The sequence below is a fragment of the Rhipicephalus microplus genome, chromosome 1, assembly GCF_043290135.1.
Source record: "Rhipicephalus microplus isolate Deutch F79 chromosome 1, USDA_Rmic, whole genome shotgun sequence".
Lineage (NCBI taxonomy): Eukaryota > Metazoa > Arthropoda > Arachnida > Ixodida > Ixodidae > Rhipicephalus > Rhipicephalus microplus.
Genome location: NC_134700.1, coordinates 6,302,103 through 6,317,166, shown reverse-complemented (window position 1 = coordinate 6,317,166; position 15,064 = coordinate 6,302,103). Strand labels below are relative to the sequence as shown.

The window sequence follows — 15,064 nt, the reverse complement described above, 5'->3', positions numbered from 1 at the left end:
GTGAGTGTGCAAGGGACCTGTCTACTGTGGGGAAACAAAGTCATTGTTCCGAAATCCTTACAAGGGGAAGTCCTCCAGTTGCTACGTGAGGGTCATCCAGGACTGTCCAAAATGAAGGCACTTGTGCGACGCCATGTGTGGTGGCCCAGCTTGGATAACGATATAGTGATAATTATTCAAAAATGCCGTGTTTGCCAGGAGCATCAAAGAGTGTCATGACCAGTGCCTGTCATGCCCTGGCCATTCCAGAAGAAACCGTGGTCACAGCTGCATGTGGACCATGCCGGTCCTTACTGGAACACCTATTTCCTTATCGCAGTCGATGCGTTCTCAAAGTGGATTGAAGTGTTCCCAGTCTCCACACCCTCGGCTGAAGCCACTATTTCCAGCGTGCGAATTATGTTTGCAAACCAAGGCCTTCGAGACGTGGTCGTGTCGGATAATAGGCCGGCATTTACCAGTGAGCTCTACTCCACATTCCTCAAGAAAAACGGGGTGAGGCGAATGCTGGTGCCGCCGTATAATCTAGCGTGGAATGGTGCTGCAGAGCGAGCTGTGCTCACTGTCAAAAACAAGTTGCGGAAGGCTGGCTCTGGAGATATTCGCATTTGAATTGCCCGTATTCTCCTGACTCAAAGGTTCACGCTCACGAGGTCACGGGTTGCTGTCTGTCAGAGCTGGTGTTGGGGCGGAAGCTGAAGACTGTGTTGGACCTACTACACCAAAACCTCCGGACTACGGTGCTAAGAAACTTAAGCAGAAAATCAGATGGGACAAAGGAAGAAGACCCAGGGTTTTGGGTCACCTTGGTGACCAGGTGCTCGCAAGAAACTTCCGTCCAGGTCCTGCGTGGCAGCTTGCAGTCCTCACCAAACAACGCACTTCGTCCATAGATGTTCTACAGAAGGATGGACGGTGGTTAACTCGACATCTGGATCACATCCGCCTGCCCTATGAGGAACTGAGTGGAGAAGACCAAAAGTCAGGCAGACCCGTGGCTACAGGTCTTGCTCCAAGCTTTAACGTGGGTAAGAGGCAGCCAACTCCGGATAGCCTACACGACACCGAGTCTAGGCAAGATCCCAGGGAAGACGTGGCGAGGGAAACGGAACTAGCGGTCACAGCATCCAGTACTGCTGTCCTGCTTCGAAGTACCAGAATTAAATGACCAGTATTGCACTACTCACCTTAAACAATTGTTTGCATTCATTAATAAAGGGGGAGGGATGTGATAAGATTAGTTTACCGTTCCGGCACCCAGGGGCGTCAATGTTGAAATGAAATAAATACGACGCACTTGACGAGTTCAGTCAGTCTGGAACCCGCCAACGTACGTGTGTGTGATTCGGTCCGGCATACCGCATGGCCCCGAACTACTCGGTTATCACACGTACAAAACTGCAACCAAAATGCAACCAACACTGATTAAGCTTAGCCTGCCGTTCGGTACATTGTTGCAGGAAGTTTGGTTTAGACATAAAGATCTGGCGTCCAAAAGATTGCACTCGAGCACTGAACCAAGAACAGTGTGCATGACACGAATTGAGTTCGCCGCGAGGAGATCAACTACTACGAAAGCCCGTCATGCTTATGTAAGACCGTGCACTGGCAACAAAGGAGAAAGCTTGTGTCATAAAGATCTAAAAGTTTTAAATTTAGGGATGAAGTAGCAAACACGATATTTGCAGCAAGCTCGATAATGACACTTTTTCCAGCTAGAAGCCGTTAAGCGCAGTTGATAAGGAAAAGATCGCAGATGCCATGTTGAGCCGTGCGCAGCCAGCAGATAGCGGCCGAAGCCACGCGAACGACGGTAGTAAACTGTAGCCGCGTCGGCGCCGGTACAAAGGCTTCGTTGCCTACACAACTGCCCTTTTTCCACTAGACGAGCACATGCAGTGTGCTGCAGTCTTTTTTTCTTTTGTTTTTCCTTCCTTCACCCTTCATTCGTCCACTCCGCCTCCCCTTCTCCTCCGTAACAACGTCGTCACTCGCTCCCAAGATGCACTCCCAGAGCGCCTCCTTTCAGACGTGCACTCTCTGCCGGGTTTGTCGTAGATTTTCCGGGACCCGCATTAAGACCGGTCTTTCATCTTGGGGGATTGCACAAGAAGCGGTATGCGTATACATGGGGTTAAATGGGAGTGTATATGCACGTCGAAAAAGATTGCATCATAACCAGTCCTTCAACATAAGCAGTTACGTTATTTGTAATAAATCTAACCGTTAATAATCAGAAAGAGAAAGAGACTGTCTTTTCTTTTTGAATCTTTTTGCACTTTCAATACTCTAGGCTGGCTGAGCTCACAAGTGAAGTGCTTGCCTTTTCTAGGTGCAGTTCCGCTGGCAGAATTTGCCCACAGACACCCTGGACCCAGAGTTTGTGGAGCGAAGAAGAGCTGGTCTTGAGGTAGGGCTCACCCTAATTTAGATGAGCTATAGTTTTCAAGTTGTAGGAACATGCTTGTGGCATGAAAGATCACACCCACTAAGGTTCAAAAATGCTTTAAAATATTGCAATTTTATACTAAAGTTAGTGCGATCATCAACTTTATAATGATGTCACTGTACAGAAATACTTGTCACTATGCCAAGTTTTTCCTAATGTTTATTAATTTAGGCTTGTTTTACAATTTGGCAAACTTTTTGTCTAGTTCTCTGAATATGCCTTGCTCATTTTTATTTATTTATTTATTTTTTATTTCTAACACACAACAGCTGGGAGTTCCCCAGGCAAAAAAGCTGTTAAAAACAGCTTGAGGAAACCTGGGAGGACCATACAGGCAGCAGTGAATGGATATTTGCAGAGAAAAAAAAAAAACTATATAACTTATACAACTTGTTATATGAAAAACAGAGGTACGAAAGAAAACTTGTTATATGAAAAACAGAGGTACGAAAGAAAAACTTATAAAAAGATACAACATGATGCACTGATACCATGAAATGGATGTTACAGAAAAATGCACATTAACGTTCAACACACGAATATAAAGGAAAGTGAATAAGATAGGTACATGCAAGAAATGAGAACATTTGAAACATATAATAATGTTGGATAATGTAAAGAAAAATGGTATGGCGGCATGCATGAGCTTATGCTGTAATGGCTGTGTGCTCATTTAATAGGAATAGTCTTATTTGTTTTTTAAATTGGTAGAGTAGAACATCAAAGTTTATTTACAAACGGTTTATTAGGGCGGGCATCTGATAAGTGGTCTCCAAAGCCTTGTGGTAAGAACAGGATTCGAGGCACAAAGATGTGCATGTAATAGGATAGAAAGGTGGGCTAGTTGTAATTCGTGATTGAGCGCTCGTGCTTAGTGCCTCCTCTTTGCTTTGTGTCTGTGTTTACCCCCGCGCTCCCAGTTCGCTGAACAATCATGATGTGCATGTAGACAAGTTTCTGAGTCAAAGGAAATAAGCATGGATAAGGCGTTTATCTGGCAGAGCCAGATAAGGTCTTTGTTGGTTGAAGTTCAAGTTTTGCTCAAGAGAGTCTCATTGAAATATGGATGGGTGTCATGTGAGAAGGTGCTGTCTCTGGAGGTTGGCAAAACTTAGCAAAGCTCAATAACCTGAGGGGCAGTGCCTTCTTAACAGTAGCTTTTACAACACCAGCTCATCCAACAGGACATTGTTGGATGAGATGGCAGACATCGCCTACATTTTCCACCATCGGCTTCGTAAGCATTGTTCTGTCTGAAGTTTGCACCCATCAGGGCAGCCGAAAACTGGTGACACCCATAGATTTTATTGTTGAGCTTCAAAATATCATCCTATTGTGGAGGATGGCGATTATTTTGCACGATTTCGACCTGTCCTCAATGCCTTGCTCAATCGGGGCTGCTGAAAAGCTCAGGGTGTCGCTGACACTGGCCACCAGCACATACATTGGCAGGTAGAGCTGTATGACTTGGTGTTCAGCTGCTCATTTCTTGAGTGGGCGAATACCAAAGCAGCCTTCTCCAAAATGTAAAGTAGTCATAGGATTGCACACCCAAGCAGCTTGCCGAACAAGAGCAAGACAAGCAATCTCAAAAACCATGGCTGCTGATATGGCCGGGCATTGCTCTGCACTACATAATTCATAACTATTCTACCCAGGTTGTACATAGGGGGAAGTAGTTACTATAATGGTGGTGCAGCATGTACCTCCCTTTACGAGTGCAGATGGTATTGTCAAGCGTGGATGTCAACTCGTGCATGAAATGCAGTGGAACACAGATCTTTGCCCCCTCAATTTCACTTATAGCCAAACGGCACAAGTGGTATTCTCAAAAGCTGCAATGTCTCGGCTACAGCCAGATTATCTCCAGAGGATATGCTGCTCAAAAAAGGCAAAATTTTTTGTTTTCACTTGCTTTCACAAGTTCAGTTTCTTTACTTACATGACAAAAAAATCACAGTTGTAAATAAATAAACTAGATTAAAACCACTTTTAAAGAGCACAAGGTGGCTATTAAGAACTAGAAAGAGCTCATCTCTTAAAGTCCCCTGGAAATTTTCACCTTGCTGCTGGCCATTGCATTTCACATGAGGAGTTCACCAAAGCTATATGCCCAAAATAAGCATGATTCTCAAGCTCCCTTGACAGAATAAATAATTTTCAAAAAGTATTTTTACAAGATCGATCAGTTTTCATTTCTATGTTTAAAATTTGTTTTTCTGAGGATGCAGTTTAGGACAATATCTTGAGTTTGAACATAATTTTATTTTCTGTTTCTCATGTTCAGATCCAGATGAAATTTTCTCCACACATTCCTTAACATGAAAGGAGTGTAATCTCTTTTAATGCTATATACTATCAATTATGTAACTACTATGAACCTATTGTAAGCAATAACATGGGTGGAGCATTTCAGAACTCGCTTTGCAAACTTTCTTGTTCAATGAAATGTCTTATACACACTTCTTTGTTATTAATTTGCATTATATGCGCCTTGTGTTGTTCTATTCTCCAGTCTCTCTTACGTACTGCACCTCACTTCTATATTTTATAATGAACCACTACCAACTAGCCTTAGGCTGTTTTACTACTATAGTTAATGTGGAGCAATATGAGCCATTAGTGCTTTATAACCATAATACAGTATAGATCGCTTATACGGAGGGTCGTGGAAGTCGCGAATATCCGTAACTCGCCCAGCTCCATGGTTCTCCGTACTTGCACTCGTTTCACTTGGCAGAATGTCTCACTCGTCTTGGAGCCCGGAACTGCACTGCGCCTGACCCCAACCCTGAAAGCACACCTCGTGACACCAATCCACCGCGCTCTTCTTTTTCGCCCCCCATGCTCAGTGGACGGCCCCAACGTTTCGCGGTATTTACACGTGACAACACCGTTTATTGGACAATGCCTTGTTTCCACTGGATAGTGGCAAAGAACTTTCCGAGAACAAGCAGTGGCTCATTCGCAGGGCCTGTTAAGGTTATGTCGCACTTCTGCACCCGAATCAAGTTTAGCGAACACAGGAGTGTCGTTAATGATAACTTGAGCATACCGAGAATTAGAGTGCTCCCCATTTACCGCGCCTACGAAATACGCCCCCTTGTCTATATGGAGAGAAGAAAGCTGAACCTTCTTTTGCTCACCTAGAGCCTTTTCCGACACACTACTGCAGAATGCCTGGAACAACGGCAGTAGCATGTCGCAGCTCGAGCCCGGTAGAAGGTCCTAGGGTGCTCTCCTTGACCGCAGTTGGGGCATGAACTTGGGGTAAGAGGTCAGTAGGACTGTGGTCTGCGTTGACATTGTATGATAGGTGCACTGGTTCTTGACTAGGTGTTGAAACGTCCTGAAAAATTCTTCCTGGGCTGCCGTTGTTTTTTGACCGGGTCCAGGTTGCTGGCTGGTGCTGCTGAAGGTTCGTCGTTGGTCTCTCGCAGCTGTTGCTACTGTTATTGGACGGTCTCCTTCAATCGAGTTTTTGCCGAAGCTCTGGCGAATGTCGAATTTGCATCCATTTACAGAGACTCCGAAAGCATCACTGATGCCGACTACAAACTGGTCACGGATCATGCGTTCCTTTTCCTTGTAGTCGCGCCGGTTTGCCAGTGTGTGCAACGCGGTGATGAATTGGCCGGCTGACTCTCGTCAACAAGGTTCCATGTGGCCACGAAGTAATCGTCGAACTTTTTCCTGACGACTTCGTACTGCTTCTGCTGTTCTTCAGATAGTGTGAAGGTTGAAAAGATCTCTCTCGCTTGCCTGCCCATTGTGTAGAGTAGTGTCCGGATTTGCGCTTCTTCATTTTGCTCATTTAGGCCAGAAGCAAAGCGGTAGTCGTTGAATAGTTGGATCCAGGAAAATCATTCGGTTGTCCGGTCGAAGTAAAATGTTGAAGCTGGAACAGCGAACATGTCGTAAACTGAGTTGGCTTCTTTGTCTTCCAACATAGCACAGCTTGACGAAGACTTGTGAAACACCCCTCAAATATCAGAAGACGGCCACTTCTGACACCATGTCGAGTTACGGCCGAGTAAAAGGCCATGCGCATTCGGGCCGGCCGCAGGAGCAGAGAAAGGGACTGAGCCACTTCCGATGTGGGTGAGATAACATCAACCTTTATTCCATGCAACCAGCATACATATATAGCAGACACTCGTAGGACCAATGACATCACATACAAGCAACACTTTACAATTGTGGGCAACAGCGCTAGATACCACGAACACTTGACATTTATTTATTTATTTATTTATCACATACTGCGGACCAAGTATGGTCCATGCAGGAGAGGGCAATACAGTACAAAATTCTTCTACATACATACACTTCCGCTGCAGTATACATTCACTGCAGAACAAAATTCATGTACATTAAAAACTCGTGAAAAACAAGGGACAAATACAGGCAAAGAAGCAGACTTAAGCAACAAAAAAAGGGTATAGTTTCATCTCGGCGTGTTGAGCATAGGGGAATCATGGGGCAGAGCATTCCAATCAGAGACAGTTCTCGGGAAAAATGAATACTTGTAAATGTTAGTGCGTGCAAATATAGGTGTAATGCTACGACTATGTTTATGACGTGAAGACCTGGTTGTGTCCTGTGTTATGTAATCTGGTGCGTGCAATCCTGATCTGGAAAAGTATAAAAGGCGGAAAAAGTTAAGCCGTGCAGTTTTCCTTCGATCGGCCAAAAGTTGGAGGTTCGCATCCTGCAACAGGGCTGACGGCGAATCGCGACATCTATACCGGTTGTATATAAATCGAGCAGCTAATCGTTGTATTTTTTCTATTTTCTGTATATTACCAGCTGTGTGGGGGTCCCACACAATGCTGGCATATTCAAGAGAAGGACGAACTATGACTTTATAGGCTCTAAGTTTTAGTGAACTAGAAGAACGACCCAATTTATATTTTAGAAAGCCTAATTTTCTCCTGGCAGCAGAACATATATCATCAATATGTGCTGTCCAGGTAAGCTTCGATGTAATCGTTACGCCCAAGTACTTGAATTCTTCTACTTGCCTGATAGCGTATCCACCTACATTATAAGTAAACTCCAGTTTTCGGATTTTGTTACTCAGACATAAATATACAGTTTTCTCAAAATTAATTACCATTTCCCACTTTTTACACCATTCTTTTATGTAGATTAAGTTCTCACACAAGTCATGCTGGTCAGAGATAGAATTTATGGTATTAAAAATTATGCAATCGTCTGCAAATAACTTAACAGACACGCCAGGTCGGATGGCTTGAACTAAATCGTTAATATAAATATTAAATAGTAGAGGCCCGAGAACTGACCCTTGCGGGACTCCAGATAACACCCCCAAATACCCAGAAGTGAAACCGTTTATATCTACGTACTGTTTTCTGTTCGTTAAGTATGCTATGACCCAGTTAATTATTTCCGGAGGAATGCCAATAACCTTCATCTTATCTATTAGCTTAATATGCGGGACCTTGTCAAAGGCCTTGGAAAAGTCCATAAAGATGACATCAACCTGTCCAGACTTGTCCAGAACTTTGGAGAACTCGTTAACAGTTGCTAATAATTGTGTGGTGGTAGATAATCCCCGTCGGAAGCCATGTTGCGCGCTGTGAATTACTTTATTTTGTTCAAGAAAAGTATTTAAATATTTCGCTATAATATGTTCAAGTAATTTGCAACAAATACAGGTAAGGGAGATTGGTCGATAATTACTGACTAATAATCTGTTACCTTTCTTAAATACCGGAATTACACGTGCTAGCAGCCAATCGTCGGGCACTGAACTAGTTTTAATCGAAACATCAAATATTATTACTAGGAATCTAGCTATAATTTCAGCATACCTCTTTAGAAAAACAGCTGGGATACCGTCAGGGCCGGTCGATTTTTTTACGTCTAGCCGCAATAATAGTTCTGTCACCCCTTCCAAGGATATATTTATTAGACTTGAAGGACCTGGCACCGTCATAATACTCAAGTTTTGTGGTCTTGAGAAAACGCTCTGAAAGTAGGAATTAAATGCGTTTGCTATTTCGTTTTTATTTGTGACAGTGGTTTCTCCGTTCATTATTTCATCAGGGATACGGTTGTCTTTGTTTTGCAAGAACTGGTAAAATTTTCGGGGACTCTCTGCCGCAAAGCGGCCTAGTGTCTCGGTGTAATAATGTTCCCTAGCCTCCTTCAACTTGGATGCTAAAGTATCTCTTAGATCGTGCAGAACTACATCATTAGCTATTTTTTGCTTTCTACGCCTTTTAATTTTGCGTTTTAGGTGAATTAGATCGCGCGTTATCCAGGGGTTTGTACGGCCAACTTTTTTAAGTTTATCTGGAACGAAATTGCGAATGCAGAAGTGGCAATAAAATTTGAATTGTGTCCATAGCGAGTTAACACTGCCGTCGCAAAATGATAGCAAAGCTTCTTCTAGGTAGTGAACAATCTGGAAATCGTCTGCAGCAGAATACTGTTTTACAACTACGGGCTCAGGTCTAGATGACCTTGTTCTACGAGGTAAAGAACAATTGAAATTGACCAATTTGTGATCAGAAATGCCATCTAAAACTGTTGCCATACAGGATTCAAAACTTGAGGAACAGAAAACGAGATCTAGTATTGAAGAAGCTGAACTTGTCACGCGCGTAGGATCAAGAACTGTTTGCGTAAGGGAGTAAGCAAGCGACATGTCTAGTAATATTTCAGCACTCTGCACATCAATAGAACCACATTTCATCGATTCCCAATGTATGCCTGGCATATTAAAATCACCTGCAATAATAATGTTTTGATTTCGGTATTTTTCTAAGTGCTCGTACAGGTCTATCAAGAAAGCCGGTGGGGCGCCAGGGGGCCTATAGACTCCCGCAATAATAATAGGGTTACCAGCAATTACAGCTTTACAAAAAACACTTTCGTGGCAGCTATTAATATCAGGCAAGGAAACGGACGATACCTCGCGTTTAACAAGGATAGCAACTCCGCCCCCTCTTGTTTGACGATCTTTCCGATAACATATGTGTGAAGGAGGAAATATGCAATTATCTGGAGTTTGAGGGTGCAACCATGTCTCCGATATTACTGCTACGTGTGGGTCGTAAGAAAGCAAAAGGTGCTCGAGTTGCTCTTGCTTGTTGCATACACTTTGAGCATTCAGGCACAGCAATCGGAAAGCCTTTTGCGCATGCTCAGTTTTATTTTGGGTTTGTCATTTTTCCGCGCGGGAAGACTTACGTAGAAACACCCTGCGACCAGCTGTGTCGTCCCACCCATAAACGTTATCGTTTAGAAACAACTTGTCATGCACCAATTGCATCTTATCACCAGTACGCTTGTCCTGTAATCCAGATTGCCACAACTTATTTCTTATGCGCTGTGTGGCTTGAGAATAATCGTGGGAGATTGACACTTCAGAACCTTTGAGCTTTGAGCAGTTCCTGAACAATTCCATTTTTTCGTTGTAGTCGTACAGCCGGAGGATAACTGGCCTGTGGCGGTCTTTTTGCAGCCTTCCTATTCGGTGAATTCGTTCTACAGATCTGACGGAAACACCAAGTGTTTCGCCGAAAACCTTACGCAAAACCTTATCCTCTAGATCCTGCCTAGTTTCTTTTGGTTCCTCAGGAATTCCGAAGACGACTACATTGTTTCTGCGTGAACGATTTTCATAATCATTCAGTCTCCGGTCCTGCTCAGCCAAAGCCTTCTCCAACCGCTGTACTGTTCCTTCCAGCTTCTGTATCTTTTCTTCATTTTCCTTCGATATTTTCAGAACCTCGTCTAGTTTTGACAGCTTCGCATTTACCTCAGAAAGTGTGGCATCGCGCTTTGTGTCCGCTTCCTTTAGCTCTTTTAACTGAAGCATAATATCCTTCAACATTTGTTCTATCTCGGGACCAGGGTTACTTTCCACATCGCCACATAAAAGGAGCAGAAAAACAGACCAGCAATCTATGACAACATGAATACATCTTTGGGGGCACGGCAGCACTATAACAGTGTATGAACTTGAACGAAATCCAGAAAGCGTGTTGTAAAAACTGACCTGCACAACAAGCCAAGCAGAATCAAACATGCTGCTCCGACGAGTGCCGCCGTGCCCTCTGAGAGGACAGGGCTCGACCGGAGGCTTTATATCCTGTATGGTCGACGTCACCGAGTTGTGCAGCCAATTCGGTGTCCCGTCCGCTGAGTCGATGAAAAGATGATCAGTCCGTGCAGGCGTTTTCCACTTGTGCGATAAATCGGCAGTCCACAGCGCAGGCCCAGAATGAGCGGGTTGTTCGGCACATGGCAGCGGTCGGATCAAAAATACAACCTGCACAACAAGCCAAGCAGAATCAAACATGCTGCTCCGACGAGTGCCGCCGTGCCCTCTGAGAGGACAGGGCTCGACCGGAGACTTTATATCCTGTATGGTCGACGTCACCGAGTTGTGCAGCCAATTCGGTGTCCCGTCCGCTGAGTCGATGAAAAGATGATCAGTCCGTGCAGGCGTTTTCCACTTGTGCGATAAATCGGCAGTCCACAGCGCAGGCCCAGAATGAGCGGGTTGTTCGGCACATGGCAGCGGTCGGATCAAAAATACAACCTGCACAACAAGCCAAGCAGAATCAAACATGCTGCTCCGACGAGTGCCGCCGTGCCCTCACATGCATAGGTGCTATTGGGTGTGCAAGGTGCATGGGTGCTTTGCACACCCAACACTAGGCTCTTCTACTCTAAGGTTCATTTGTGTTAGGTGTGCAAGTCAGAAGGAACATTGGTGCATTAGGTAAACAGTGGTGAGAAAACTGGAAAAGCGGTTCTTTTACTCGGGCTACTGAAATAAGCAAGGCAGCTCGCATTTTTTTCTTTTATTTCTGGCATTTTGGGCAGTCCTGTCGCTTGCCACGCAGTAATGCAAGTATCAGATTTAATTACTTCAGATACAATGTACAAAATCAACAGCTCAATAATGAGCAATTAATCTCATAATAAGTATTTAGGTGTGCATTTTTACAATACTTTCAAGTGGGTTAAACACATTGATATAACCATGACAAAGGCAGGTAGAATGCTATACTTTATACTGTGGGGTCTCGAAATGGAGAGAGCCACGCCACGCTCTTAATGTGAATGGACACGGCAGACACAGTCAGGACAAACCAAACAGACGTTTATTTACCTACTTTTGGATCGACCATATCGTCAGCCGAATTATTACACATCAATCGTGATCAACACGCTAAGACATCCTTACACATTATTAAACAATACTCAACAACAACATGACAAACAAGGTGGTGTTGCCAACGCCTGACTCACCACGTGGGCCCACCGCAGACAGCACGCTGTGCTGTGCACCAAGGATCCCACTGCGAGAGACAACTGTTCGGGCTAAACGCCACCAGCCAAAGAGAGACTCGCTCAACTCTCTCTGCCACCACCAAGGCTTGCCTCCCATCAGGGGTCACTGCCGGTGCTACTGCTCTACCAACCATGATGATGATAGCGATGATCTACGCTCGCGAACACGTCACCTACCGCTCAATAGTTGTGACCCCGAAATACGGCTTCTGCGCGGGACACGTGCACCACGCGGCGCAAACAAGTATACAGGGGGTGTCAGCACCCTCACAATACACGGAGAGAGAGAGATAAAGATGCAAGGAAAGGCAGGCAGGTTAACCAGACACACATCCGGTTTGCTACCCTGTACTGGGGAAGGGATGAAGGGGAGAAAAGAGGTTGCAGAGAGGTAAGAAAGGTACACACAATGACGAGCACACTCGGGGGAGCACACACAATCTACAGGCGGTCGCTCAGGTTTATTGTGTTCAAGTAATGTAGGAGTGCTTTAGTCGCTTTCTGCACAATTGAGGCAGACGCCGAAGGTTCTAGAATCATCTGCACAGAGAATGGTCTAGAGTCCAGTTGATTGAAAACCATCCGGAGCTGGCATCGCTGCGTGTTGTAGCAAGCGCAGCTGCACAGGATGTGTTTGATGGTCTCTTCAGCTCTGCCGGAGTCATATGTAGAGGTGTCGGCCATACGGATGCGAAAGGAGTACACCTTTGTGAATGCAACACCCAACCAAACATGGCATAACAGTGTCGCATCAGAACGGGAAAGTTGTGATGGTAGCTGTATCTTGAGCGAAGGATCACAGACAATTTTAAGCAAGCCTTATAGACCATGAAACAAACTCTATATCTGGTGTGTATGAGACCTATGCTAGATTGTGCTTGTGTAATATATGAACCCCATCAGCAGTACTTGGTCGGCAGACGGGAAGCTCAAAGTCAAGCAGCCAGATTTGTTAGTAACAACTACAGTTCCTTTGCAAGCATAAGCATCACAAAAAAAAAACAAAAAAAAAAAACAAAAAAGAACCTTGAAATGGGAGGCACTAATGGTATAAAGGCAGAAACTGGGGCTTAATTTTTTTCATAATATTTATTACAAAATTGATGCCACAAACCTTCTTGATTTTCTGTTGGTACCAATGGACATCTCAAATCAGCGAGACAATTCATGAAAACTATTAGAATACCTCTACAAACCTACTTTTCTGGTAGTTCCTTATTTGTAAAAGCAATACAGAAATGGAATCATCTCCCAGATGATATCGTTAATGAAAGTGATAGTTATTCCTTTTTCAAAGATGATAGTCTTTCTTGGGATACTTCCACGCAAAAAAAAATTCTGGTCTGTCAGTGTCTGTGTAACTATTTAGCCACCCGGAGAAAGTTTAAGAGAGTGCTTGAAGCCTACCCATCTTGATCTAGTGCCTGCATTCATACTTGTGAACATTGTCTATCAAAAAGGAAATATTATGCTTATTTGAGACAGAATATGCAGGTTCTGAGACAGAACAGAACAAGTTATGAGACAGAACAGAAGAGAACTGGGAGTGGGGTTCCTAATTCACAGAAACATAGCTGGCAACATAGAGGAATATTACAGCATTAATGAAAGGGTGGTAGGTATTGTAATTAAACTAAATAAAAGATACAAGTTAAAGGTAGTACAGGCTTACGCGCCTACATCCAGCCATGATGACACTTCAGTTGAAAGCTTCTATGAAGATGTGGAATCGGCAATGAGTAAGGTAAAAACACAGTATACTATAGTGATGGGCGACTTTAATGCAAAGGTAGGGAAGAATCAGGCTGGAGACCAGGCAGTAGGAGATTATGGCATCGGCACTAGAAACGCCAGAGGAGAGCTACTAGTAGAATTCGCAGAACGCAATAATTTGCAGATTTTGAATACCTTCTACCGAAAACGAGAAAAACCGCAAGTGGACATGGAGGAGCCCTAATGGCGAAAATAAGAACGAAATAGATTTTATAATGACTGCACACCCAGGAATCGTGCAGGATGTAGAAGTGGTGGGCAAGGTACGATGCAGTGACCATAGAACGGTACGGTCTCGAATTCGCTTAGACTTGCAGAAGGAACGACAGAAACTGATACGCAAGAAGCCAATCAATGAGCTAGCTCTGAGAGGGAAAGTACAGGAATTCAGAGTGTCGCTGCAGAACAGGTACTCGGCTCTTAGTGAGGAAACCAACCTTAGCGTAGACACAATGAATGATAATCTGACGAGTATCATTACGGAGTGTGCAGTGGAAGTTGGAGGCAGGGTAGTTAGACAAAACACTGGCAAGCTTTCCCAGGAAACGAAGAACCTAATTAAGAAGCGTCAAATCATGAAAGTGTCAAGTACAACAGACGAAATAGAACTGGCAGAGCTTTCGAAGTTGATTAATAGACGTAAAGTATGCGATGTAAGAAGGTATAACATGGAGAGAATTGAACACGCTCTGAAAAACTGGGGAAGCTTCAAAGCAGTGAAGAGGAAACTTGGGATAGGCAAAAGTCGGATATATGCACTAAGGGACAAAGAAGGCAAAATAACTACCAATATGGATAGGATAGTTAAAATAGCGGAAACGTTTTACAGAAATCTGTACAGTAGCTGAGACAAGCACGACCTTAATACTATAAGAACTAGCAGTAACCCAGATGACACCCCACCAGTAATGATAGAAGAAGTCAGAAAAGCTTTGGAGAGCATGCATAGAGGCAAAGCTGCTGGTGAGGATCAGGTAACATCAGATCTGCTGAAAGATGGAGGAAAGATTGTGTTAGAAAAACTAGCCGCCCTGTTTACGAGGTGTCTCCTGACGGGAAGGGTACCAGAGTCTTGGAAGAACGCTAACATCATCTTAATACATAAGAAAGGAGATGACGAGGACTTGAAGAATTACAGGCCGATCAGCTTGCTCTCTGTAATGTACAAGCTATTTACAAAGGTAATTGCTAACAGAGTAAAGAAAACATTAGAATTCAATCAACCAAAGGAACAAGCAGGATTTCGAACATGCTACTCAACAATTGACCAAATTCATACTATCAATCAGGTAATAGTGAAATGCTCAGAGTATAACCAACCACTATACATAGCCTTCATAGATTACGAGAAGGCGTTTGATTCAATAGAAATATCAGCCGTCATGCAGACACTGCGGAATCAGGGCGTAGATGGAGTATATATAAACATTCTGGAAGAAATCTACAGGGGATCAACTGCTACCATAGTGCTTCATAAAGAAAGCAACAGAATACCAATCAAGAAGG

General features: G+C 43.9%; 1 protein-coding gene across 6 annotated transcripts in view; it reads left to right on the top strand.

Moving 5' to 3' along the window:
• The window catches only part of LOC142767442 (sorting nexin-4-like), a 284,030-nt gene that overhangs the window by 26,212 nt on the left and 242,754 nt on the right, over positions 1 to 15,064 (top strand). For all 6 annotated transcript variants that reach the window (XM_075869125.1, XM_075869115.1, XM_075869139.1 and 3 more), the window contains one exon: positions 2,333 to 2,410. In XM_075869125.1, the coding sequence (XP_075725240.1) occupies positions 2,333 to 2,410 (78 nt within the window). The remainder of the gene's footprint in view (positions 1 to 2,332; positions 2,411 to 15,064) is intronic.